The following is a 27,716-nucleotide window of genomic DNA, read 5'->3' on the forward strand; positions in this document are numbered from 1 at the left end:
AGGAAGGGGGGGAGTCAGCTCTGAGAGGAGGGGGAAGGAGGCTAGCGGCTGGCGTCCGCTCTCACTGCCGGCGTCCCTGGTCTGGGCACCATGTTCCTTGTGGGGTCCTCCAGCCACACCCTCCATCGGCTCCGCATACTGCCGTTGCTGTTGCTTCTACAGACCTTGGAGAGGGGACTGGGCCGTGCCAGCCCGGCCGGAGCCCCCTTGGAAGATGTGGTCATCGAGAGATACCACATCCCTCGGGCCTGTCCCCGAGAAGTGCAGATGGGGGATTTTGTGCGTTACCACTACAATGGCACTTTCGAAGACGGGAAAAAGTTTGACTCCAGGTAAGAGCTTGGGCACTCCCGGACTCAGCACCACTTTCCTGAGCTTCCAGAGAATGTTGCCCCTTCTAAGGTTTGCATTCCTGTAGTGCTTTCATAATCCTTTGCCACAAACAGCATCCTGGGGAGAGCACCTCAAAGGATGCCTCCTATCTTCAATACCAAATTTTCAATTCCTAAAATATTCCCGCCCCCGCCCACGACCCCCTCCTAGCCCCCTGGAATATTTGATGCTCAGGTGAAGCGCCACATATACTTACCATAACTTAAACACAAATGGTACCCTGGCACGCAATCTTAGAGGGCAAAGAGACTGTGCCTACTACACGTAAACCCTGAAGTGAGTGGATGGATGGTCTGCCTGGTGCCGCCTCCCTTTGCACACACTCTGGCTCCCTGTCTATTTCTCTCTCCAGTTTTCTATGCCTTTGTGGTTGGAGACTGGAGAAATAACATTTCCTTGAGGGTGTAGGGCCCTAGAGCAGCTAGGGAGGGTCTTAAGCAGAGTGGGCATTATAATTTGGGGGTAGACCATAGCTGGTGCCGTGACCAAACTGTCCACGTGTCACAAAGTCTGACATGCCATCCTGGGGACTCTTAGTGCCTCCTTCTCCAAGCCTCTGGGAACTCAGTTCCTCCATCTTAGCTTTAGCAGCCAACACCACGCTCCAATGCCAGCCTTGGCTTGACGGGACCAGCATCTTCCATTCTGATCCAGGACCTTGGTCGGCCAGACAGATACCCGTTGGTTTTGGGGGGCAGATCAGAGCTGTGTGGCAGCCTCTTTCCAGGCTACAAGGTATACTTCAGGCCCTATCACACTTGAAACTCTACACCACAAAGACAAGTTGCCTTTCGGTCTCCTCTCTGAAATAGACAGTTCAGCCCACAGGCAATTAGTGGTCATGACTCTGGAGGGAGATTTTTTGGTACAGTGGATAAGAATGCCATCTCCATATTTGTAAGGCCCTGGGTTTAAATTCGGGCTGTGACAGAGGAGGAGTCTTAACTTCCCTTGTCTGAAACATGGGATGGGAACACTACCTACATCCTCAGGTTTGAATGGTGACAATGAATGACAGTGACTTCCACAGGACCTCCAGGCCTCCAGTGGGTTCAGGACATAATTGGCGTAGACTCTGGCACAACCATAAGTCTGATGGTGTTTAACTCATAGAAACTTTGTGCTCAGCATTGGTTTTTTGTTTTGTTTTGTTAAGGGGGTGGAGGAGTGGATCATGACAAGGTTTCTCTGTGTAGCCCTGACTGTTAGGAAACTCATGCTGACCTTGAACTCACGAAGATCCACTTGCCTCTGCCCCCAAGTGCTGGGATTAAAGGTGTGCACCACCACCATCCAGTACCATTGGCTTTTATATAGCGCTGTAAAGGAAATAGACCAGACATAAAGCCTGCCCTGTGGGCAGATGAGGAAGAGAGCTGGGAGCACAGCCCAGTAAGTAGCCTTTGGAAGAGATTTATCTTATGTCTATGAATCTTTTGCCTAAATGTAGGTATGCATACTGGGGGCATGCCTCATGTTGGAGGAAGTCAGAAGAGGGCTGGATGGCTGTGAGCCACCATGTTGGTGCTGTGACTTGAACTCACATATTCTGCCAAGTGTGACAAGTGCTCTAAACTCTGAGACATCCTCCAGCCTCCCTATTTGAGACAGGATGCCCTGGCTGCCCTGAGAATCACTATGTAGAACAGGCTGGTCCCAGTTTACAGAGATTGGCATACCTGTCTCCCAAGCTAAGATTAAAGGTGTGGGCCGGGTGGTGGTGGTGCACGCCTTTAATCCCAGCACTTGGGAGGCAGAGACAGGTGGATTTCTGAGTTCGAGGCCAGCTTGGTCTACAAAGGGACAGCCAGGGCTACACAGAGAAACCCTGTCTTGAAAAAACCAAAACCAAAAAAAAAAAAAAAAAAAAAAAAAAAAAGATTAAAGGCGTGTACCACCATGCTCAGCCTTCCAGCAATAGTGAGATGGGAGCTGGGGGTATCTTACCTGGTGGGGACTTCTTAAGCCTGTCTTGGGCACAGTTTCTAAATGTTGAAACTGGAAAACTTTTTTAGTCCTTGGATATCTTCAACCAAAATAGAATCTCCCAGCCTTGGAGAGATGGCTCACCACTTGTTCTTGCAGAGGACCTGGTTTTTGTTCTGAAAACTCTTTTTGTTTTTTTTTTTTGTTTGTTTGTTTGTTTGTTTGTTTTTAAGATTTATTTATTTATTACATGTAAGTACACTGTAGCTATCCTCAGATACTCCAGAAGAGGGAGTCAGATCTCATTACGAATGGTTGTAAGCCACCATGTGGTTGCTGGGATTTGAACTTCGGACTTTCGGAAGAGCAGTCGGGTGCTCTTACCCACTGAGCCATCTCACCAGCCCCTGTTCTGAAAACTCTTATGGTGGCTTGTAACAATCTGTAACTCCAGTTCCAGGGGATCTGACTCCCTCTTCTGCCCTTCTTAGGCACCAGACATGGCATGCACATGGTGCAGAGACATACAGACAAAACACTCATATACATACATACATACATACACACATACATATTTTAAAATATTTATTTATTTTATGTATATGAGTACACTGTAGCTGTACAGATGGTTGTGAGCCATCATGTGGTTGCTGGGAATTGAATTCAGGACCTCTGCTCACTCCGGTCGGCCCTACTCCCTCTAGCCCTGCTCACTCCGGCCCAAAGATTTAATTATTATTATATATAAGCACACTGTAGCTGTTTTCAGACACACCAGAAGAGGGAGTCAGATCCCATTACGGATGATTGTGAGCCACCATATGGTTGCTGGGATTTGAACTCAGGACCTTCAGAAGAACAGTCAGTGCTCTTAACCGCTGAGCCATCTTTCCAGCCCGACATACATCTTTTTAAAAGGATTAATATCCCATTCTTGGGGCTGGAAGTGTAGTTCCAGCATCCCAGTTGTAATCCCAGCACCCAGGAGGCAGAGGCAGGAAGAACCTAAGTTTAGGGTCATCCTTGGCTACATAGAAAGTTCCAGGACAGCTAGTACTACAAATGACACCTGACTCCAAGAGCAGGGATGGGAGTGACTGGAACGATAGTGTAATGGTTAAGGGCACTTGCTGTGTACAATCATGAGAACCTGGGCATCCTGTGCACACTGAGTCAAGGAGATAACCTGCCTCCAACGACGAGCCATAGAGTGATGGATGAGGACATCCAGTGCCCTTTGGGTGCCTCTGCATGCACACATGGGTGCACACACAGGTGTGCACACACTCACAGACATACGCACATATACAAATCTCTCTTTCCTTTAAAGAAAAGAACTCTCTCTTGACTTGTGAAAACAGACAAGGGCTGGTGAGATGGCTCAGTGGGTAAGAGCACCCGACTGCTCTTCCGAAGGTCCAGAGTTCAAATCCCAGCAACCACATGGTGGCTCACAACCATCCATAATGAGATCTGACTCCCTCTTCTGGCGTGTCTGAAGACAGCTACAATGTACTTACATATAATAAATAAATAAATCTTTAAAAAAAAAAAAAAGAAAACAGACAAAAGCCAGGGTAAGTTTAGGATGGGCTTTCTTCCGAGGAAGGCTGTTCTCTGCCTCGCCGGGGCCCGCCCACTTCTGCTTCCTTGGAGAAAGGATGCTCAGAAGGAGAAACAGAGGAGCTGTGACCTGAGTTGGTGTGATGAGTCCGCAAAGCCAAACAGAACAGCTGGAGTCGAGCTCAGCAGCCTGGGGCTGGCCTGGCATATATGGGAGACCCTAGATTCTCTTCCCAGTATCAGAATAAAGAAAAGGGAAAGAAAACTGAAAACCACAATACCCACCCCCACGGGGAGAAAAATTCAGTGAAATGATGAATGCAAAGTGCCAAGAGCTTAATTTCACATACAGTAAGTCCCGAGCTATGCTATCAGAAGTAGCAATAGGTAGCACACAGTTCGGTCTGCTCCACTCCACCCTCTTGCTGGGGAGTAAATGCTCCTGGCCTCCTCTGGGACTTCCTTCTTCTAATAGCCTATTATTAATATTAATATTAATGTTACTATTAATATATATTTTTAGACAGGGTTTCTCTATGTAACTCTGATTGCAACTCCCTATTTAGACCAGACTGGTCACAAACTCACAGAGATCTACCCACCTCTGCCACCAGGCTGCTGGGATTAAAAGTGTGAGCTACCATACCCAGCCAGCCTGTTATCCTAAGAGGGGCATAAGGGCTAGCCCAGACAAGAGAGTTGGAGGGGAAAAAAGAGAAAGTTAGGAATGCCTGTGTCCGCATCGTGTCCTGTGTGTGTAGGAGACTGAGCGGCGGGCATTGTGTGACTGCATGCATGCTTATCTGTCCCGTTTCCTCCTCCAGCTATGACCGTAGCACCCTGGTGGCCATCGTTGTGGGCGTAGGCCGCCTCATCACCGGCATGGACCGGGGTCTCATGGGCATGTGTGTCAACGAGCGCCGCCGCCTCATTGTGCCTCCCCACCTGGGCTACGGCAGCATCGGTGTGGGTAAGGAGGCCAGGGGACGGGTATAAGGTATGTGAGCATGGGGGCAGGAGGCAGGGATAGACAAGATGCTGAAGCTCAAAGGTTCTGAGTGACTAGGCCAAGGTCATACTGTTCACCATCTGATTGGTGGGAGCTGTGGCCATCAGTTTGCTCTGGAATGAGAAGAGTTGGATGGATACAGAGTCCTGTGTAGAGGTACAGGAGTCACCGCTTGGTTAGGAGAGAGGGTAGCTGGAGCCAGAGGTACAGCAGATAGAGTAGGAGTCCCACATCTAAGTAGTGGTATGGGGACCTCCAGCTGGGCTGTGGACTTGTGTAAACCCCACCTCTGCTGCTTCCCCACAGCGGGCCTCATCCCCCCTGATGCCACCCTCTATTTTGACGTGGTCCTGCTGGACGTGTGGAACAAAGCAGACACGGTGCAGTCAACTATCCTCCTGCGCCCTCCCTACTGCCCCCGAATGGTGCAGAACAGTGACTTTGTGCGCTATCACTACAATGGCACTCTGCTGGATGGCACTGCCTTTGACAACAGGTAGAAGCTAGGGGCCGTCCTAAGGGCTGGGAACTGGGAGCAAGAGAAGGGAGCCCTGGTGTGCCCTGCCTCTCTGGCTTCTAACCACAGGATCTCTGCCTTATTCTCTGCAGCTACAGTAGGGGAGGCACTTATGACACCTACATCGGCTCTGGTTGGCTGATCAAAGGCATGGACCAGGGGCTGCTGGGCATGTGCCCTGGAGAGAAAAGGAAGATCATTATCCCTCCCTTCCTGGCTTATGGGGAGAAAGGCTATGGTAAGGGAATCCTCTGAAAGAGGAAAAGCCAGGCTCCACATGGAAGTGTGCAGGTTGTATACTGTCGAAGGGCAGCCAGCCAGCCAGGGAGGCAAGCAGAGATGAAATTCCCCTCCCTAGACAGGATGGCTTTATTCTGATTCACATAGAGGCTCAGTACGGGTTGGTGACAGGTTGGCGACGGCTCTGAGGACAACCCAAAGGAGGAGAATAGGCAACAGAGTTGGTCCTTTTGCATGAGGCCCCTTGCTGTGCCTGGGCTTGCTCCCCACTTGTATGGTTCAAGCCCTGTGCCTTCCCCCAGGGACTGTGATACCCCCGCAGGCCTCCCTGGTCTTCTATGTCCTGCTGCTGGATGTCCACAACCCGAAGGACACGGTCCAGCTGGAGACGCTGGAGCTGCCCCAGGGCTGTGTCCGGCGAGCTGTGGCGGGGGACTTCATGCGTTACCACTACAATGGCTCTTTGATGGATGGTACCCTCTTTGATTCCAGGTCAGGGGGTGTCCTGAGGTGGGAGGGTGGAGACTGAGGGGCACTCTGAACTGCCTGGAAGGGGTGGGGCCCCTTTGACCCCCCTCCCCACCCTTTCCCCTGTATTACAGCTACTCCCGAAACCACACCTACAATACCTATGTCGGGCAGGGTTACATCATCCCTGGGATGGACCAGGGGCTGCAAGGCGCATGCATAGGGGAGCGAAGGAGGATTACTGTGCCCCCTCACCTTGCCTACGGGGAGAATGGGACAGGTAGGGTTTGGTCCCCAGGCTACCCTTATGCTCCTCTGAAGTGTACCCCTGAGATTGCTGTCCCTCTTGTTGCCCAAACATGTGAAGCTTAAACTCGGTCACCCACTGGATCCCTACCAGGGAGACTCTATGCTGTTCCTCCAAGGCAGGCCCCAACCCCCAATAGTGAACAAGGACAGCAAGCCTGAGTTTGGGGACAGAATAGTTAAGGACACAGAGTCTAGCCCCACTGAGCAAAGAGGTCTTGTATTACAGATTTTGGGAGCCTCCGGCTCTTCACTAATGCACTGCACATCACTCATGGCAGGGTGTTACTGGGAGCCTGCAAGTTGTTGGGTGGAAAAGGGTTTTCCTGTTCCTTGTCCCTTTCCTTCAACAGCAAGATGTAGGTAGTGGGAAGCACTCATTCTGGAACATGCCATCTGACCTCGCATGGTTTCTTGAGATTGGGAGGAGGTATCCAGCCTGGGCCCCACGGAGATAGTGAGAAGCCCCCACCCAGAGCCCTCAGCTAACTGTGCCCCATCTGGCCTCAGGAGACAAGATCCCTGGCTCGGCTGTGCTCATCTTCGATGTGCACGTCATCGACTTCCACAACCCTTCGGACCCTGTGGAAATCAAGACGCTGTCCCGGCCTCCTGAGAACTGCAATGAGACATCCAAAATCGGGGACTTCATTCGCTACCACTACAACTGTTCTCTGCTGGACGGCACCAGGCTCTTCTCGTCGTGGGTTCTTGGGCAGGGCCAGGGCTGGGCTGATGGTGGGTTTAGGTGTGGGTGAGCTTGCCAGGCTTCTTCTCCTCTCTCTGGGTCTCACAGTCTCTTACTTCCTGTCTCACTGAGCCTCGGGGAGCTATGGGTGTGAAATGCAGAGAAATGAGGGTGTAAAGCTGGAGGAAGTGAGAACTGCCATTCTAGAATGATAGAGATACTGAAAGAGACGAGCCTTCAGTCACCCCTGCTGCTGACCTGGAAATCCACTCTCCCCACAGCCACGACTATGAGGCCCCTCAAGAGATCACCCTCGGAGCCAACAAAGTGATCGAAGGTCTGGACAGGGGCCTGCAGGGCATGTGTGTAGGAGAGAGGAGGCAGCTCATTGTGCCCCCACACCTGGCCCACGGGGAGAATGGAGGTGAGAGACAGAGACCCAGATTCTAAGTCTATTCCCATGGTTTGCCCCTATCCATCTCAGGCCTTGGCCACTGGTGGGTGGGACCAGGGAAACTTTTAGGATGGTTAAACACCCCGTGCCCCTTCCATAAGAGAAAACGGAGGCCTGCGTTAGGGCTCAGCTTCAAACCTCACTGGAATTCTGTTCTCTTTGCCCTCCATCTCTCCAGCCCGGGGTGTCCCTGGCAGTGCTGTGCTGCTATTTGAGGTGGAGCTGGTATCCCGAGAGGATGGCCTGCCCACAGGCTACCTGTTTGTGTGGTACCAGGATCCTTCCACTAGCCTTTTTGAAGACATGGATCTCAATAAAGATGGAGAGGTGCCCCCAGAAGAGGTGGGTCAGGAACTCAGTCACAACCCCAACCCAGAAGCCAGCATGCTCACTGCCCTCTGGCTGCCTACTTTGCTCCCCTCTGCTGAGCTCCATGCATTCCCTCCTGCACACTGTGCATGCAGCCTGTCCTCCTCCTACCACCCTCCATCTCAGACCCAAATCCTCTGGGTACCAGGCTGGGGGGTGGGAACAATGTGGGCCAGCACCTGGGGCCCCTTCCCAAGGCCATCCGCAGCTGTTGACCATGAGCCTCACCACCTCACCCTCCTCTGCTCTCCCCTCCCCCAGTTCTCTTCCTTCATCAAGGCTCAAGTGAATGAAGGCAAAGGACGCCTCATGCCTGGGCAAGACCCAGACAAAACCATCAGTGACATGTTTCAGAACCAGGACCGGAACCAGGATGGCAAGATCACAGCTGAGGAGCTCAAGCTGAAGTCAGATGAGGACCAGGAGCGGGTCCATGAGGAGCTCTGAGGGCCAGAGTGTCAGGCCTGACCTCAGACACAAAGGCCCCTCGGCTGGGGGGCAGTGGGCATGGAGCTGGCCTGCTAACAGCCCCCCGATCCGTCAGGGGGAATAACTCTGGGAGTCACTGGATATCAGTGGAGACTACTGTGGTCTTCCCACGCATGGGCCGTGGCTTTCAGTTCTCAGCACAGACATCTGTGTTTTTCTCGTCCAACCCTAAGCCTCTTCCTTAAGGTTCTTGTGACAGATCCAGTTCAGGGAGGAGGCACTGAGATTTGGTTAGGGCCATCGCGAACCCCACACACCCATCCTCCCATCTCACGTCACTAGGCACGGCAAGGGTGAGCTTCTTGGTCCTTCACTTTCCCAGACGTGCCCTTTATTTGTACTGTCCTGTCCCATCTCCCTGTCCCCGCCTGTCCCCGTCCCCTCTGTCATGGCAGCTCTGCAGGGGCATGAATCTGAGTGACGAGAGCCTGCGTTCTTCTGCCTCAGCTCTGCTCCTCAGGAAGGGGTGGCTCCAGCTGCCCACCATTCTCACTCTTCTCCTCCCAAGCCACCGGGGTCAGGTCTCTCATCTTAAGAAGTTCCCTCTAAAATGAAAGGTTGTGTAAGAGGAAAGCCTGCTCAGGCCCAAGGGTTTCGAGAACCTGCACTTGGTGCTAATCTGAGGGGAGGAAGGTGGGCAGGGTCTTGGACTCAAAGGCTAAACTGATCCAGTCCTTTCTCCTTTGTGTCAATAAAAGGCTAAACTGAAGACCTCCAGAAGTGGACAGATGTCTGGTTTTCTTTTTGGTGCTTTTATTGTATGCCTGTATGTGTGTGGGACTGGTGGCTGAGTTCCGACGTCCCTGGCAATCTCTCTCCACTTTTTAATTTTTTTAGTGTGTTTGTATGTGTTCATAGATGGATAGGTGGATGTTTTGCCTGCATGTATGTCTTTTGTACTACATGTGTGCCTGGCACCCACAGAATCCACAAAAGGGTCTATCAGATGCCCTGAGACCGGAGTTAGAGCCAATTGTTATCTGCCACGTGTGTGCTGGGAACTGAATGTGGCCCTCCTGAAGAGCAGTATGGGCTCTCTCACCTTTATCTTTTAGGTTTTTTTTTCCTTTTTTAAAAAATATTTATTTATTTATTATATGTAAGTACACTGTAGCTGTCTTCAGACACTCCAGAAGATGGCATCAGATACAAATGGTTGTAAGCCACCATGTGGTTGCTGGGATTTGAACTCAGGACCTTTGGAAGAGCAGTCGGCGCTCTTAACTGCTGAACCATCTCACCAGCTCCTCTTAGGTTTTTTAATGTGTTTGTGTTTTACCTATAGTCTGTTTGTATACCATATGTATGCCTGATGCCTAGAGAGGCTGGAAGACAGCATTGGATCTCCTAGGACTGGATTACAGACAACTGTGAACTGCCATGTGGGTACTGAGAATCAAGGCTAGGTCTTCTGGAAGAGCAGTCAGTGCTTTTAATTACAGAGTCCTCTCTCCCCTGCCCTCTTTTTTTGAGGCAGGTCTCTCCTTGTAAACCTGTCCAGGAGCTTGCAATGTAGATCAGGCCGTCCTCAAGAGAGCTGCCTGCTTCTGACTCCCAAGTGCACCACCATGCGGGCTGCTCAACCATCTCACGAGGCCCTACATAAACCTTATTTTTTTCAGACAGGATCTCTCACTGAACTTGGCGGTCAAAAAAATTAGGCTAGATTGACTGGTTTGCAAATCGGAGCTGGGATTACAGGTGCAATACTGTACCTGCTTGTCACATGGTTGGGGGGTGGGGGGTGGGGGCTTGCATGGTAAGCACTTTACCGAAAGGCTGAGCAATCTCCCCAGCTCAGGAGAGCACTTTTACCCCGAGGGCAAGTGCAGAAATGGGGGATGAGTCAGGCAGTTGTCATGGCCTCATGAACTCCAGACGCCAGATGGCGATCTTCACACGTCCCTCCTTCAGGCCTAATCAGATGCCTGTGGGTGTGAAGAGGCCTGGGGCCTTGGGAGTTACTGTCCAGAGATAAGGGTCTGCAGGAGAGGCCTGCAGAGGAGCCCAGTTCCTTATTGTCTTAGCTGAAGGCAAAAAACAGTGTCCATGACCTCAGACAACCTCTAAAGCCCAAGAATCAGTCCACCCAGGCCAGATCACACTTGTTTATACAGATCCGTTCTCAGGACCGCAGCACTCCCACCTTCCTTTCTCCTTCTTGCCAGAGGGGAGGAAACTGACTTCAGATGTTACAGTCCTAGAGAGAACTGCCTCTCTCCCCAGCCAGTCTGTTCACCCTCACTTGCCTGTCTCATTCTGCACACAGTGATGGAGATGCCCCGTGCTTTCTCGGCGGACTGGGGCTTTCCAGAAAACGACAAGGCCACATCCCACCCTCACTATTCCTAAGCAGCATCCTCTTGCCCAGTGCTACAGTTTGGTGTCAGGATGTCCCCGAAGGCTTGGTCTCCAGCTCAGGAGGCTGTTAGAAGGTGCGGGGCTCGTGGAAAGTTTCGTTGGTGTGGTGGTTTGAATGAGAATAGTCCCGCTCGGTCATATATTTGGATACTTGGTTCCCCAGTTAGCAGTGCTGTTTGGGAAGGATTCGGTGTGGCCTTCATGGTAGGCATCTGCCGCAGGGGCAGGCTTTGAGGCTTCCAAAACACCCTCTGTGCCCTACCTTACTCCTGTGTCCTCTCTGCCTCCTGTTTGTGGACCAAGGCGTAGGCTCTCAGGTTCTCCCGCTTCCCCTTTGGCCATCGTCAAGGACTCTAACCTTCTAAAATCACAAGCCCAACCAACTGTATTTATAAGCTGCCGAGGTTGTTTTGTTACAACAGAAAGGGAACTGACCGTTGGTGTATTCTTGGAAGTGGATTGTAAGGCCCTAGTCTCTCTTGTACCAGGCTACCTTAAGGCCAAAAGGCTATTTCATCATGAAGTACTTCCCACCATGACTACTCTGCCACCACAGGCCGGAAACAATTGTTGCCAAGTAGTACAGCCTGAAACTTCCCAAACTATAAAGCCAAGTAACTCCCCCCACCTTTTAAGTTGGTTGCTGTATTTTTGTTACAGTAACAGAAAGCTAACACATCCCAGGACCTTAAGACAGGATTGCTGCCTAAGGCCAGTGATTGGTCACCAAAGCCTCCAGAAAGCTCCTGAGGTTGTGATCCTGAACCAGCCATAGCTGCTCCCCATGCCCACATAGATCCTCCCCACCCACCCCTCCAACTCCCTCCCCCCCCCCAAAAAAAAAAAAAAACCCTAGGACAGTTGAGAGTGAAGCTGAGAAACCAGCAGATGGAGAACTGACCCAGAACTTGGCTCTTATTAGCTACAGCTTTTGGGCAAGTTACTCATCCTGTCTGAGCTACCTACATAAAGGGATTCTGCTCACAGGGTCACTGAGACGGCAGGTGTCTAAGTGCCCAGAATGGCATGTGCATTCAGCAGGTATTCATTAGCCCTGGACTCCTGGTCCCTTCCGATCTACATGCAAACCTCACTTCCGAAAACCAGCCTCTTGAACAGGACAGTGCGTGGACAACTTGATTGGGACCAGAGAAAAGGTCCAGGAGAACCAGCCCTCTGTTTGTTCTTTGACAGGAGCCACAGGGAGAATCCCCCCTAGTTCGTCACATCTTTTTTAGTTTTTCGAGACAGGGTTTCTCTGTGTAGCCCTGGCTGTCCTGGAACTCACTCTGTAGACCAGGTTGGCCTCGAACTCAGAAATCCGCCTGCCTCTGCCTCCCAAGTGCTGGGATTAAAGGCGTGCACCATCACTGCCCGGCTCATCAGTCTTTTGAGAACAGTTGAAATTGCAAAACGCTAGCAAACCAATTACTTCTGCTTGGCTCTGCAGTCTGTCTTGGGTGTCTAACCTCAAATCCCTTTCACAGGGCTGAAGAGGTGGGTCGGTGGTTACGAGCACTGGCTGCTCTTACAGAGGATCCAGGTTCAGTTCCCAGTACCCACACGGTGGCTAGCAACCATGGCTACTCCAGGTTTAGGGGAGCTGGCACACTCAACTGACCTCTGCAATTACCAGGCACACATCTGGTACACATACATACATGCAGGTAAAACACTCATATACATGAATTAAAAAAAAAAAAAAAAAGAATCTGCCAGGCAGCTATGGCACATGCCTTTAATCCCAGCACTTGGGAGACAGAGGCAGGTGGATTTCTGAGTTCAAGGCCAGCCTGGCCTACAGAATGAGTTCCAGGACAGCCAGGGCTATACAGAGAAACCCTGTCTTGAAAAACCAAAAAAGTCCCTTTCATTATGTTGGTGGCACTGGATCAAAAAATGGAGAAAAAGATCCAAGGACATGGAAAATGCGTACTCAAATGGCTCCTTTGTGCACGTGGGGGTGTCTAAGACAGGCCACCTCAGCTCAACAGAATTTCAAGTTTCAAGGCTGTACCCGTTCCAGGTAAGGACCACACTTTCTCATCCCTACCCTTTCAGCTCTACAGATATACGACGAAGCTCTTCCAGGATCCAGGCAGCAAGCAGGCTCAAACTGCACCCACACTGGGTTTTCTATGCTTTCCCCGTCCTCAAACTTTGTTCTGTGTGGGGAGCTGTTTGCCTGCTTCTATGAAAGAGAGGGGAAAAAAGAGAGAGAGAGAGAGAGTCTGCCTGCCAGGCCAGGCAGAGTCAAAGCAGGTCAGGGTCTGTTGGCAGCTTTCCTGGCCTGCTGAGACACGGAAGGATAGCAGGCACACTTCTGACTCAAGGCTAGGACCTGAACGTTCTATTGACCTTGGTGGAAGGAACAGGGAGGCCTCTCGATAAGGAGAGATGTCCTGTGTATACTTCAGCAGTTGTTTCTGTTAGCCTGTGGCTCTGCTGCCCACGGTATTGTGAGGTATAAAAAAACAAAAAAACACTTGAGGCTGCGGCAGTATTGACAGTATTTGGCAGTCCTCCCAAATCTCTCTCTTGTCTCAGCATCCTTTTCTGGTTTTCCTATAATCATCCTCACTCCCCGAGTCCCTCCTCCCCCGGGCTGTCTGAGTCGGGCTACTGAGTCTGGCCCAGCTCTCTGGGTCTCCACTCCATGTTCCTGTGCCCTGAGGGTCATGGTTCCTGATGCATAGTCCTACACTCCTACACCATGAGTTGAAGCTCCTCTGTCTTTTTGAGGTTTTGTTTGTTTTGTTTTTTGAGACAGGGTTTCCGTGTAGTCTGGGATGCCCTGGAACTTGCCCTGTAGGCTTTGAACTCAAGAGATCCGCCTGCCTCTGCCTCCCAAGTGCTGGGATTAAAGACGCGTGCATCCACCGCCCAGCTTGTATTTTAATTTTCATCTGATTCACACATTACATTATATTTCTTGGACATACAGCTTTTCTTTTTCTCTGCCCCCACCCCCACCCCCATACAGTGCTGGGGGAAGGAACCCAGGGCCCTCCATATGCTAGGCAGTGGCTTTACCATTGAGCCATCTGTATTCCCAGCTCTGAAAACGTTCTTAGAGAGAACTTTTGGACCAGATGATCTGTAGAAGGCTCACACTTCGGTTAGAAGGCTGTGGTCCATGGTTTACTTGGAAGTGCATTGGCCGCCTTCCCACAGGCCTCCCTCGAGCCTCTTGTGAGCAGGAGGGAGGCAGAGGCATGGGGAAGGAGTCAGGGGGTGTGGGAGGGCCCAACAGCTCTGAACTTCTCTCTGTGCTGACAGGGGATGGCTTTGTGGGCAAGGTCTCCTCCTCATGGCTGAGGCAGGGCCCGGCCTGAGCCTTAAGAGCCCTGGAGCTCCACGCAGTCCCCCTGGTAAAGGATGTGCCGCAGCAACCCATTAACCACGTCCAGCGTCTCGTCCTTCTCCAACACAATGTCGTAGGAGTCCATGTAACGCTCCCGCCGCTCCTCCACCTGCCAGGGAAGCAGATGTGCCATCCCTAAAATGTCCCTCTTGGCACTCCATACTTTGGGCCTGGGATAGAAGCAGGCAAGCACCACTCCCCAGCTCTCTTGTGAAAATCTGAGGAGCTTACAGGGACCAGCCTGGCAAACGAGGGGCCTGAACGGCCACAAGGAACACTTGGCCAGTGTCTGACAGACAGTGACAAGAACTAATGCTCCGGTGTCACATGGCAGCTTCCTATGGCTCTGGCATGCAATGGGCTCCAGCCTCTGCTGTCCGGGTCTACCAGAAGGACACCTCTTCTGATCCCTCCTGGCCTGGGCTCTGTCCCTCCCTGCCAGCTCTGCTTCTTTTGTTTCCTTTTATAGAATCACGCTCTCAACCCTGGCATCTCCCTCCTCAGCCAAGCCTTCAAGAAAGGAGTCAGGCGTGCAACAAAGCCGTGTATGCCTTCAATCTCAGCACTCAGGAGGCAGAGGTAAAAAGATCTCTGGGAGTTTGAGGCCAGCCTAGCCTACAGAATAAGTTCCAGGACAGCCAAGGCTACACAGAGAAACCCTGTCTTGGAAAACCAAGACAAAACAAAACAAAACAGAACAAAACTGATCCCCTGCTCCCAAGAAAACCCAAGGAATTGAACACAAAGCGTAGAAGTGAGAGGTAGATGGGTTGGCAGCATTTGTAGGACTAGAATGGGGCCTGACTGATGGTGAGCACACAGTCGTGTGTGTGTGTGTGTGTGTGTGTGTGTGTACTCACACAGACACTGACAGGGTGGGGGTAGTCCACCAAAAGAGAGAAGATAAATTGAGGTATGACTGCATATTCACGTAGTCTCAGCCATTTGGGAAGTTGAAGCAAGATGGTTGGAAGTTCAAGATCAGCCTCAGCCACACAGTTTAAGACTAGGTTGAGATACATGAATTCCTGTTTCACCATCAACATCCTCTAGCCCAGAGAGGGGAGGGGGAATATCGCGTACGCACAAGACCATGACTTATGTGCCCCCTCTCTGGCCCCAATATCTAGCCCATGAAAAGTATTCGCTTGAGAAAAGGAATCCACGCAGGAGTCAGAGGGGAGGGGCCAACGGCTGCCTGCAGGAGTCAGAGGGGAGGGGCCAACGGCTGCCTACCTTGTCATTCAGGAAGCCGATCTTGAGAATGTTCTGCACCCCGGGGACCCCATCAGCCATGGTGAGGTCCCCGATGGAGTCTCCCAGCAGGATGATGTTGGTCTTGTTCTGAAGTTGCTGGAAGTAGCTGGAGTTCTCACACACGGAGCTGTTCTTGTTGTAGGTGTGAATGAGCTGCCCCTTGAATCCTTTCAGGAATCCCTGAACCATCACAAGAGAAAGACAACAGGGCTAGGGGGACCCACGGAGCACACCTTCCATTGTCTGTCATGGGAGAAGAGACAGTTCCCAGAGCCAGAGACAACGGCAAAGCTTCATTGTAGCTTAAACCAGAGGCTAGAGAACTAGGGTTGCCTTTGGCCTGTTTTTACGTTTCCATGGAACCCGGCTAGACTCATTTGCTTGTGTCTTGCCTTTGGCTGCATTCAACTTTGCTGCAAAGTTGGGAGGAGGTGCAACAGAGTCCCCCCCCCCCCCCCCCAGAAGCCCAAGTATCATAGCTGGCCTCGTATTAAGGACCAAGATTTAGCCTATGCCTTCCGCAAGCCCTGTACTGCTGAGCTACACCCCTAATTTTTTTCTTTTGAGACAGGGTCTCTCTACGAAGCTTTAGCTGACTTTGAACTCAGAGGTCCAACTGCCTCTGTTTCCTGAGTGCAAGGACTAAAGGCGTATGTCACCATGCCGATCTTTCTTCCTTTCTTTCCTTCCTTCTTTCATTTTTTGAGACAGGGTCTCACTACACATAGCTCTGACTCACCATGTAGATCAGGCTGGCCTCCCTCAGACTCCTAGAGATCCCCCTGCCTCTGTTCCCAAGTGTTGGGATTAAAGGAGTGTGCCACCATGCCTGGCTCCGGTCTTCATTGAGACACATCTTTTTTCTATTCAGCCTTCCTAGGATCATCGAGAAATTTGTTCTGTGGCCTAAGAAGTCAAGACTTGAGCTTTCAATGTTCCTGCCACAAGTCTCCTAAGCAGTTGGGAACGCGGGGCTTGTGCTGGCCTTTTAAAGAACTTTGTAACTCCTGCTTTAAATAATGGTCACCAGGTGTTACTGATTCTCTGGTCTGGTGGAAGCCAGAATGCTACTTGGTCAGATCCAGGAAGCACTCAGAGATAAGAGCTCCTGCCTTGGAGGCCAGGGTTTTCTCTGGGTCACGTGCGCTAAGCCCTCAGCTGTAGGCCAGAGGGTCAAAATTTACTACTGATTTTTTGTTTGTTTGAGACAGAGACTCCTGTAGCCCAGGAGGTCCCTTGGTCCATTTAAAGTAGCGCACAGGCAGGGTATGGTGGTGAATGCTTCAGTTGTAGCTCTGGGCAGGGGGCTAGGAGAGTCAAGGAGGGGTGCACAGGTGTGTTTCTCTGTGAATCTGAGGCCAGCCTGGTTTACATAGTAAGTTCTAGAATAGCTAGGGCTATATAAAAAGACCCTATTCCAAAAGAAAGAAAGAAAGAAAGAAAGAAAGAAAGAAAGAAAGAAAGAAAGAAAGAAAGAAAGAAAGAAAGAAAGAAAGAAAGATAGATAGATAGAAAGAGGGAGGGAGGGAGGAAGGAAGGAAGGAAGGAAAGTTCGTAATCTATGAAGCCAAGTGCCGTGATTCACACCTACAGTCCCAGCCACTCAGGAGGCAGAGGACAGAGGGCAGAGCGCTGACGAAGCTTAGGACCTCCAGGCCAACCTGGGTAATTTAGCAAGACTCTTGTCTCAAAGAAAGAAAGAAAGATGAAGAGGATAAAAATGCCCAGCAGAGGGCAAAGAGACCACCCGGGCAAGCGGAAGGCACCAAGGCTACAGGCAGCCCACCCCTCCTCAGCAGCCCAGCCAACACATGGCTCACATCCTCACTGAAGTCCATGTAGTTGGACACAATGTGGATGTTGGGGTGGAACACTTTCATCTGTCGGATAATTTCTTCCAGGATGTCACCAATGCCCGCTGAGAAGATGAAAAGGGGGATGTTGTTCTGGTAGAGTGTGTCGAAGAACGTCTTATAGCCCTCCCTGCAAAGAAACCAAACGGTTGAGAATGCCACAGCCCTGGCTCCTGGTTTTTATTTTCTACTTGGGCTAGGTATTTTATATTTGTGTGTGTGTATAGAGCACATGTGCACGCAAACATGTATTCATGCTTGCTTGTGTCTGTGGGTGTGGGGTGTTGGGTGTGTGTGTGGGGTGTCTACCTGTGACCCAACTGTAGAGGTCTGAGGTCAACCTTGAGTGTCTTTCCTCAGGAGCCATTCATCTTTTTTGTTTTTTCAAGACAGGGTTTCTCTGTGTAGCGCTAGCTGTCCTGGAACTCACTCTGTAGACCAGGCTGGTCTTGAACTCAGAAATCCAGCTGCCTCAGCCTCTTGAGTGCTGGGACTAAAGGTGTGCACCACCACTGTTTGGAATTCATCGTACTTTCTAGTTTTGAAAACATATGTTTATAGGTACAGGGGTACCGTGGCACACTTGCAGAGGTCAAGAACAACTGCCAGGAGTCAGTCCCCTCTTTCCACTTTACATGGGTTCTGGGGATGGCAGGAATCAGGCTGAGCCATCTCACTGACTCTTACCTTGTTGACAGACAGGGTCTCTTACTGGGATGGGGGCTCAGTAGTTAGGCTAGGCTGGCTGGCCAGTCAGTCGGTCGGTCAGTCGGTTGGTCCCAGGATTTGCCTATCTGCATTTCCTCAGTGCTAGGGTAACAAACTCATCCTACCACACCCAGCTCTTTAGATGGGTGTAGAGATGGGACTCAGGTCTGTACGCTTGATGAAACAAGTCCTTTAATCAACTGGGCCGCCACCTTAACACCTCAGGCAAGAAGTTATAAATTCTTCTTTTCGTCTCTCTTTCTGTACCTCTGTATACACACACACACACACACACATACAGAATAGAAATTTTATATATACATATACATATATTATATATATACACACACACACATACACACACACAGAATAGAAATTATATATATATACACACACACACACACACACACACACACACACAAAAGAATATATATGTGTGGACATATCTCAATATACTTATATATTTAATTGTAACACACACACTAAATATTTTTTCTTTTTCTTTTTTCTTTTTTAAAAAGAATGTTAGTACCCAGTGTGGTGGCTCACACCTTTAGTCCCAGCACAGAGTCATATAGACTTCTAAGTCTGAGGCCAGCCTGGTTACACAGAGTTCCAGGACAGCCAGAACTACACAGAGAAACCCTGCCTTGAAAAACGAAATTGAAATTAAAAAAAAGAAATCCTGTCAACCAGAGGTTTCTGTTGTTGTCCATTTTGAACCCATTATTTCAAAGGAGTTGGACGGTAGGAGATGGAGCTCTGGCCACCTGGCACACCATCCCCTAAGGCAAATGGCTTCTGGGGCCAATTTTCCTCTTCTCCCAACCACTGACTCTACTCGAGCCTCTGCCTCCTCCGCCTGGGTCAAACAGTTTTAGACTGGCTTTCATCTTTATTTTTGTATTTCAATGCCAAGGACGGAATCCACAGGTCTCCAGCATGCCGGGCCAGTACTCAGCCAGGGAGCCACACCCCATCCCACAGAGCTGCTTGGCCCGGTTGGGTGGAAACATTTCCACAGCAAGGAGCTCACCTGAGCATCGCAGTGGACTCTCCAACCACCTGAGCGATCTGGACTTTCTGGATCCTCTGCTGGCACAGGAGACTGTGGGCTTTGCTCCACCTACAAATAACCCACAACCCCGAGTCATTTCAGTCACCCTAGCAAGCCCACTGCCCTGTCCCTTGTCCCCTCTGATGGAGGGCGCACATTCTGTTCCACAGAGCCATCTCCTGAAAAACTTAGAGCCATCCTTAGAAGAGGTGAGGAACTGAGGGGAGAGGGAGCCAAGGGCTATGTAATGAACTGGGGAGATCAGAACGTTTCGTAATTCCCTCCCTACAGGGCTCTGTCCAGGCATGCTAGGTTTTGGTGGTTTTTTTTGTTTTTGTTTTTGTTTTCTTTTTCGAGACAGGGTTTCTCTGTGTAGCCTTCTCTGTCCTGGAACTCACTCTGTAGACCAAGCTGGCCTTGAACTCACAGAGATTTGCCAGCCTCTGCCTCCCAACTACTGGGATTAAAGGCATGCATTGCCACCACCTGCCTAGGTTTCATTTTTTTAACAGAGTTCTGGGCAGCACAGGCTAGCCCACAACTTCCTATGTAGCTAAGAACAACCTTGTTCCTCCTGTCCTAACCTCCCGGGCTGAGGTGAGGTACGTGGGCCACCATGGCCAGGCTTAGCGGGGCTTGTCTCCATCAGAATCTTGCAATCTGGTTGTGTCCCCAAGTTGTAAACTCGCGCTGTGTGGTGGTCTGAATGAGAATAACCTCCCAAGGCTCATGTATTTAAATGCTTGGTTCCAGGCCTTGTTGGAGGAGGTTTGTCACTGGGCGAAGGGGTGGGGGATGGACTTGGAAGTTTCAAAAGCCATGCCTGCCTTTCTGCTACCATGTTCCCTGCCATGATGGTTCCCTGGACTCACCCTCTGACCTATTAGCCCCAAATAAACTTTCTCCTATAAGTTGCCTTTGTCATGGGATCTTAGGGCACAGCAAGAGAAAAGTTGACGACCCCAATCCCCAACACAGAGGTGTTGGGGTCAAGGGGGTTTGCCTTCAAGAATGAATGATGTCATTAGGCTATCAAAGCAAGTTCAGCCTCTCCCCTCCCCCCTCCCACCCCCTCTGCCCTCCTGCTACAGAGTGACATAGCAACACAGCCATTGGCAGAAGCTGGTCCCCTCAGCTGGAACTTCCCAGACTCTCGAAAGCTCTGTTCATTATGCATTGTCCAGACTGTGTATCCCTGACACAAGAACAAAACACACCAAGACAAGGTCACCTGCTGCTTATCTCCCAGGCCAAGGCATTTCTAAGAAGTCCCTGAGCCTTTCCACTGTCGCAGCAGCAGGGAGCCTGGGTGTAGGTGGATGTTCCTCCTTAGAGCCGGGTCAGAGGCACAGCCCTCAGGAAGGAAGCCTGTAGGCCCGAAGCTCTGGAAGGACACAGGCAGCCTGGCCCTCTCCATCCTTCATCCCGGCGCCACTTACCACTGCACCATGTGAGGCAGCTTCTCTTTGATGGTCCGGTGTGGGTCGATCTCAATGGGATAATAGTGGTGAAAGAGCTCGGTGAGCTGGGACAGCCAACAGGGGAAAGGTCATTAGTGCACATCAAATTGGTCTCGCTTGAGATGAAGACCCCATCAAAGACGGAGCTTTGTGTAAGAGACTTTTCTTCAAGCTTTCATGTGTGGGGGGGGGGAGCACACCATTTATGAAACTCCAGCTTCTCCTCGTGCTTTTCCGACGGTTCGAATTTGCCTGTTATAGATAATGTGCGGTGTGCCTGCACTCTCGGAGTTTACTGATCCTTGGCACCCACCCTAAGAATGAGGCCTAAGGGCCCTGAACATGAGCTAGACTTGGTGGTCCATGTCTGGAATCCCAGCACTTGGAAGGAGGAAGACAGGAAGGTGGTAGATATGTAGCCAAGGCCACATTTGTAAAATTCTGTCTCAAAGTCAAAATATATACATATACACAGAGGGGGGAAAAATAAAAATAAATGAGTGGCTGTAGGGATGTAGCTCGTTGGTGGAGAGCTCACCTAAAGCGCAATCCTCTCGATGACAAAAATCAGCAGGTGCCGAAGAGTTAGCTCAGCAGTTAAGAAGGCTTGCTGCTCTTGCAGAGGACATGAGTTCGATTCCTGGCACATACACACAGTGGCTCACAACTGTAACTCCAGTTCTAGAGGATCTGACACCTCCTTCTGATTTCAATGTGGTATCCAGACACACGTGTAGGCAAAACCCTCGTACACGTAATAGTAATAAACACTAACCTAACCGGTGAGTCAGACACAGGAGTGAAAGCGTCAGGGGAGGGCTAGAGATGCCGCTCCCCTGGCTGGCTGCCTGCCTAGCACGCATGTGTGCCTGGGTTTCTTTCCCGGGAACACATAAACACATGTAGGGTGAGATGACACATAACTATAGTCCTAGCCCTTGAGAGATGGAGGCAGGAGGATTAGAAGCTCAAGCTTATCTTTAGCTACATAGTAAGTCTGAGGTTAGACAGGGCTACGTGAGAACTGTTCTCAGACACATGGGCTGGAGAGATGGCTCAGAGGTTAAGAGCCCTTGCTGCTCTTGAAGGAGACTGGAGTTTAGTTCCCAACACTGACAAGGTGGCTCACAACCAACTGGAACTCCAGTTCCAAGGGATATGTCTTTTTCTGACTTTATGGGTACCCGGCACACACACACACACACACACACACACACACACACACACACACACACACACACATATATGTAGCTAAAGCACTTATGTACATAAACCACCAGGCACAGTGGTGGCACACGCCTTTAATCCCTCTCATGGGAGGCAGAGGCAGGCAGATCTCTGAGATTTAGGGCTATCTTTGTCTATACAGTGGACCTTATCTTGAAAATAGAAAGAATTAAAACTTAAAAAAGAAAACTACTTAAGGCTGAAGAGATGGCTCAGTGGTTAGGGGCACTGGCTGCTCCAGAGTGCTCGGGTTCAGTTCCCAGCATCCACAGGTTGGTGGGGACCAACCCTCTGTAACTCCAGTTCCAGGGGGGGTCCAGTGCCCTCTTCTGGCTGCTGATGGCACTCTGTGCATATGGTGCATAGACATACATGCTGGTAAAACATCCATGCATATTAAAAGAAAAAGAAAAGAAAAAGAGAAAGATTTATAGAAGTGCTCCACAGATGTAGCTGAGAAAGGAGATCATGGAATTATGGCTCAGGACCTGCTAAGTGGTGGGACACTTGCTTAAAATGCATGCAGCTAGGCTTGGACTGCCAGCACATGACAAAGAGTCATAAAACAGACCTTGCAGATTGGTGTTAGAATCCCAGCACATTGGTGACAATTCCATCCATGTCACCATTTGGAAAATTTCAGAGCTTCTGCATGTGCCTCTTTTAGCTAGGATTTCTTTCTAGGAAACCAGGACTTTTGACCTTCTGGGACAGCTACTTCATGGATCATAAGTCATGCAGAAACAATTGGTAAGGCTCCTTGGGGGAAAAAAAAAAAAAAGAACTGACAGAGTAAAGAATTTTAATGGACTTATGTAGTCTTGGGACTATTAGGAGCTCATAGGGAGTGGCTGTCCATCTGTCCAAAAAGAGAATTAAATGCAGGGATTACGTGGTATTAAGCAGAGTATTCTTGGAATGTCTTAAGAGCCTCAGTGTTGGTCAGGGGTACAGCTCATTTGGTAGAGTGGAGCTTCTTGTTCCTGGCCATCTCCACAACAAGCAATCAGGTTAACAGTCTTGGAAGGGCCAGGAGGTGGTACCACATTCCTTTAATCCCAATAGGTGGATCTCTGTGAGTTCGAGGCCAGCCTGGTCTATAGAGTGAGTTCCAAGACAGCTAGGGCTACACAGAGAAACCCTGTCTTGAAAAACAAAACAAAGTATTGGAAGGCCTTGGGTTAAATCCTTAATACCATAGAAACAAAACTCTAAGCTAGATACGGTGGTGCATAATGTCTGATGCAAGCAACCAGGAACTAAAATCAGGAGGAAGAGGAGTTCAAAGCCAGCCTCAGCTTCATAGCAAGCTCCAGGCCAGTTTAGGCTTCATGAGAATCTCAACAAAACAAAACCCACAGGAAGCATCAACCAATGCAAGCAACCAATACACATTAGTATGCAACCTTAGTGACTAACAGAAACCAAGTCATTGATTATCTACAAGAATGAGCTCAGCCACGTGTAAGAGCCTAGCCTGGCTCTGCTCTAAGAAAAACCACTCAGGGCACAAGCCTGGGACCGAGTAAATCAAAGCCAAGCTTCTAGAGTTGGCGTCTCAGTGTTGTGCACACCCTACGGCAATGGATTCACATCCATTCGGAAGATTCTCCGAATCTGCTCCCTTATCAGAAAGTGACATCATCAAGAACATGGCATAAAATGGGGCAAAGAGCTTGGGACAAAGTCTCTATAAAACCAACACCTGCAACTCCATCAAATGACCCTGGGGCAAACGGTTCACCCTCTTTAAGCACCTGTTTTCTCACATGTTAGACAAAGACAGTAATATGGTAGGTAGTTCTCTCTACCTTTGGGAGCAGAGGGTTGTTCAGTTAGATCTGGCATCCAAGTCTCGTGCAAACCCCATAGAGAGCAGTAAGCATAGTGCTCACACACAAACTACCCATCACTGTGTCTCAGCCAATAAGGAAAAGCTGTCCTCATGGATTAAGACTAGATCCAGGGGCTGGAGAGATGGATCCGCAGTTAAGAGCACTGACTGCTCTTCCAGAGGGCTGGAGTTCAGTTCTTAGTTCCTACATCAGGCAATTCACGACTCTAAACTCCTGTGACCTCCAAGGGTATCTGTATGTCTATGTACCCCACTCACACACATACACTTTAAAATAATAAAAATAAACCCAATAAGAAAACCATATCTCCTTTACTGTAACAACTTTTAAAAAAGAATGATGGAAGAACAAAACCAAGTGAAACTAAGGAGCAAATCCAGAGTGTCTCGAATGGTTGATAAGCTTCCTCTGACCCAGACTCCCTCTGTTTTTGAGATAAGGTCTTCCTATCTATCCTTGTCTGGCTGAGACTTAATATGTAGAGCAGGTTGGCCTCGAACTCACAGAGATCTGCTGCCTCTGCCTTCTGAGTGCTGGGATTAAAGGTGTGCGCCACCAACACCCATGCAGCTTCCTTTTCCTTGCCTAAGTGACCTTGAACTCTTTCTGGAATCCAGGCAGCCTCTGAACTTGGGATCCTCCTGTCTCAGCCTCTGGGATTACAGGTCTCCCCACACTGTGTTTAAGGAACGGAGTTTCTTAAGATTTCAGTCCTGGACGCTGTGGTTCAACCCCAGAAGCATACCACAGCCATGTTTGAGCAAAGAAGGGAATGACCCACCTCTTTGCGACAATCCTCACTGATAATTTTGCTGTTATCCAGAATATCTGAAAAAAGAAAACACACACACACACAAGACTCCCTTTATTTGCTCCATAGCAGTTGTCATCTTGAGCCCTACAAGGAAAGCTAAAATGTGACTTACTGTGGGAAGAAGGGCATCGCTGTCCATTGTAAGCAAATCTGCTCAGGGTCATGTCAAAATCGGAAATCACCTAAGAGACAAAGGGCGGATGATGGTGGTTGACTAGGTTGACTGACTAGGTTGACTAGGTTGACTGACTAGGTTGACTAGGTTGACTAGGTACTGGTCTATCCTGGCCCTTGCCTCAGCCTGGGGTAGCGGAGGAAGTCTAACCAAGCTGCAGCAAAGCCTTTGCAAGGTTAGGGAGAGACAGAAGAAAGAAGGAAAAAAGTGACATCCTGTGTCAGGACACGAGTTAACCCTGAAGAAAACAAAGTCCCCCAAATGTGGGGGTGACTTTCTGTGGCATCTTTATACACTGGTTCTTTCTTAAGGTGCCTTCCGACCTTTGTGGATCTCCCTTATCTTCGACTGGGGGAGGGAGGGGGGCCTCCACCCACTTGCTTTCTAAAACCAAGCGGCAGGAAAAGGGTCACATCTGACTACTCTGAAAGTTGGCTACTGGGGGAGGTAGGCTCTTTCCCGAGGTGAACCAATCTGTTTGTCCATGACCACCCTAGGGCGCAGGCTCGCAGAGCGCGAACCCCAGTTGGCGGGAAGGCCGCAGGGCAGGCACCCTCCCGCCCTACCCCAAGCCCCGGTACCTGCAGGCGGTCTCCTCCGCCCCTGCGAAGGGCGCCCACAATTTCCTGCACCCGTCCGGGCTGCCGCATCAGGACCGTGGCCTTCATCAGGCTGCTTACCTGTCGTGAGACCCAAGAGACCCGCTGACCCGAGAGCCGCGATGGGCATCAGGACAGCTGGGTCTCTCCGCACCCGCGATCCCGCCACGCGGGACCGTCCCCGCCCGTGGCCTCACCTCCTCCGCCATCACGCCGCTGGCCTGGTGGGCGGCCCCGAAGACAGCGCCCGCCTTACAGCCACACTGCGCAGGCGTCGCCTCGCACTAGTCGCGTCGGTCTAGGAGCTGCAGGCCGTTTCCAGGCTGGCTCCGGATACTGGCAGGAGAAGCAAGAGTGGGGAGTGCGGGGGTGTGTGGGGGAAGATGGTCTACTGTGTGTGGGGGTGGGGGAACGTTGGGGGGCGAGGGGGGGGAGTACCAAGACGCTGGGGTCCTGTATGTGGGCTGGCTGTCATGAGGCTTTGGTGTGTATGGGCGCCTGTCACTCACTCTTTCTGGAACACAAATGCAATCTTTACTGGGGTTGGGGGTCACTGCTTAGTGAGAGAGTTCTTGCCTGCAGGTATGAGGCCCTGAATTTCATCCCCTGCATTGCAAAGAACAACCCACTAGGTATTCAAGTGCATTTTGGACAGGGGGTGTATCCAGGAGACACTTCCCTAACTGGCTCTTCATCAGCACCACAAGCAAAGTAAGGCAGTAAGGCATCTCAGGGGCTGGAAGACCCTGGCCAGCATGATATTTGATCAGCTCTGCTTCTGCCTCTGCACCCATGGGGAGCCCAGAGAGAGCTTTGGAAGGATGCTGCAGGGAGGTGGGGACCCAACCTGAAGATGCAACAAGCAGCAGACTCAGTAAAGGCTCAATTGTGTTGGTGGTCACAGTTCTGCCCTAGGTCTGAGGTCGAGGAAAGAGATGTGGGGTGGTCTACCTGTATGTTCTGGGGGGAGGGGGAGGAAAAGAAGGGGCAAGAAGGGGGTTCCAGAACCTGAGAGCACAATCCTGAGTGATCTCACTGCCCAGGATTCTGGAACTTGGGCTGCCTGATGGTCCCTATATGAAAGATGTAGTAGGGAAAAGGAGCGACAGCTGGCTAAAGGGGCCCCCCATAACCCTCCCCAACACCCCAGGAGAGCAGCCTCTCTCCCCTGGTCCCAAGGAGCCATGGAGATGGAGAGCACCGCTGCCTCCACCCGGTTCCACCAGCCTCACATGGAAAGAAAGATGAGTGCAATGACCTGTGAGATCTTCAACGAGCTCCGGCTTGAGGGCAAGCTCTGCGACGTGGTCATCAAAGTCAATGGCTTCGAGTTCAATGCCCACAAGAACATCCTCTGTAGCTGCAGCTCCTACTTTAGGTACACCGGAGGGGGGGGGGGAAGCTGAGCCGTGTCTCCCATCACTGAGGCTCTGTGTTTGTTTATAACTGGTTTGAGCTGTTCTCAAGTCTAAGCTTTGTAGGTTGACAGCATGCCATTGCAGCGTTAAAAAAAAAAGTTGGACAGACCTGATCCTACACTCTAGATAAGGCTCCGAAAGGACCAGTTTATAATCCAGGCATAGTGGCTCAGGCCTGTAATCCCAGCAACTGGAGAGGCTGAGGCAGGAGAATCAGTAGTTCAAGGGCAGCCTGGGCTATAGAGAATCTATTTCTAAAACAAACAAACAAACAAAAAAACCAAAACAACAACAACAGGAAGATAGTAAATATCTTTTTTTTAAAGTTTGTATTTATTCATTTATTTTATAGATGGATATCTTGCCTGCATGTATGTCTGTCTGGGCCACATACATGATGCGCCTGAAGAGGCCATAAGGGGACATTGGGTCCCCTGGGACAGGCATTGCAGACTGTTGTCAGCTACCATGTAGGTGTTTGGCATGGAACCTCGTGTTCTGTTGAAAAGAGACCCATCTCTACAGCTCCAAGATGTTAAATAGCTTAAGCTCAGCGGGCCATGTACTCTGGCAACCGTTCAACCTCTGCCTTTCTATCAGGAACTGCCAAACAAGGCCAGGATGTTTCTGTCCGTCTTTAATCCCGGTACTTGGGAGGCAGAGGCTGGCAGATCTCTGGGAGTTCTAGGCCAGCCTGGTCTACATGGGGAGTTCCAGGGCTACATAGGTGAGACCCTGCCTTAAAAAAAAAGAAAAGGGGGCTGGTGAGATGGCTCAGCAGGTAAGAGCACCCAACTGCTCTTCCAAAGGTCCTGAGTTCAAATCCCAGCAACCACATGGTGGCTCACAACCATCCGTAATGAAAGCTGACTCCCTCTTCTGGTGTGTCTGAAGACAGCTACAGTGTACTTACATATAATAAATAAATAAATTAAAAAAAAAAAAAAAGAAAAAGAAAAAAATGGGCCCAGAAGACAGGATTAATACAAATTATTTATGGACACTGAAATTTGAATAGTTTTAAAGTGTCACAAAATGTTCTTTTAATACTCTGCTCCCTCCATAATTCCAAAATGTAAAGAAAAATCTTGTTCCCTGGGGGCGGTACAAAGCAAAGGGTGGACTGGCTTTGGGCTGGATTTGGC

The 27,716-nt window shown here is 50.3% G+C and overlaps 3 protein-coding genes across 22 annotated transcripts in view; 2 read left to right on the top strand and 1 right to left on the bottom strand.

Annotated features, from left to right (window-relative positions):
- On the top strand, positions 1 to 9,147 carry Fkbp10 (FK506 binding protein 10). 2 transcript variants are annotated; one of them, NM_010221.2, is made up of 10 exons: positions 1 to 332; positions 4,707 to 4,852; positions 5,198 to 5,387; positions 5,501 to 5,646; positions 5,951 to 6,140; positions 6,251 to 6,396; positions 6,933 to 7,125; positions 7,392 to 7,534; positions 7,743 to 7,906; positions 8,195 to 9,147. In NM_010221.2, exons 1-10 carry the CDS (start codon positions 91 to 93, stop codon positions 8,378 to 8,380), a joined length of 1,746 nt encoding a protein of 581 aa, NP_034351.2. In that variant the 5' UTR covers positions 1 to 90; the 3' UTR covers positions 8,381 to 9,147. The 2 variants fall into 2 exon arrangements, with proteins under 2 accessions (NP_034351.2, NP_001156953.1); NM_001163481.1 differs by having other exon boundaries at positions 6,936 to 7,125.
- Nt5c3b (5'-nucleotidase, cytosolic IIIB) lies at positions 6,624 to 26,115 on the bottom strand. 17 transcript variants are annotated; one of them, NM_026561.5, is made up of 10 exons: positions 26,001 to 26,115; positions 25,351 to 25,489; positions 25,136 to 25,234; positions 24,492 to 24,561; positions 24,347 to 24,393; positions 20,462 to 20,547; positions 19,002 to 19,091; positions 17,225 to 17,387; positions 15,384 to 15,584; positions 6,628 to 7,252 (listed from the first exon to the last, which is right to left on the bottom strand). In NM_026561.5, the coding sequence occupies exons 2-10, from the start codon at positions 25,360 to 25,362 to the stop codon at positions 7,235 to 7,237; spliced, it is 786 nt and encodes a 261-aa protein (NP_080837.3). In that variant the 5' UTR covers positions 25,363 to 25,489; positions 26,001 to 26,115; the 3' UTR covers positions 6,628 to 7,234. The 17 variants fall into 17 exon arrangements, with proteins under 17 accessions (XP_017170214.1, NP_080837.3, XP_030102118.1 ...); XM_030246258.1 differs by lacking the exon at positions 6,628 to 7,252 and adding an exon at positions 13,659 to 14,256 and having other exon boundaries at positions 26,001 to 26,110; XM_030246260.1 differs by lacking the exons at positions 6,628 to 7,252; positions 25,136 to 25,234; positions 25,351 to 25,489; positions 26,001 to 26,115 and adding exons at positions 13,659 to 14,256; positions 21,021 to 21,122; positions 22,281 to 22,468; positions 25,235 to 25,333.
- The window catches only part of Klhl10 (kelch-like 10), a 15,900-nt gene continuing 13,618 nt past the window's right edge, over positions 25,435 to 27,716 (top strand). Inside the window, exon 1 of one of the 3 annotated variants that reach the window (XM_017314711.2) lies at positions 25,435 to 25,522. Coding sequence is in view for 1 of the 3 variants with exons in the window: in NM_025727.3 (NP_080003.1) it covers positions 26,338 to 26,531 (194 nt within the window). In the remaining 2 variants the exon portion in view is untranslated. Of the gene's footprint in view, positions 25,523 to 26,140; positions 26,532 to 27,716 lie in introns of those variants that run through there. The other 2 variants (XM_011249181.3, NM_025727.3) reach the window with 2 other exon arrangements.

Source organism: Mus musculus, chromosome 11 (genome assembly GCF_000001635.26).
Source record: "Mus musculus strain C57BL/6J chromosome 11, GRCm38.p6 C57BL/6J".
In the NCBI taxonomy this organism is placed as follows: Eukaryota; Metazoa; Chordata; class Mammalia; order Rodentia; family Muridae; genus Mus; species Mus musculus.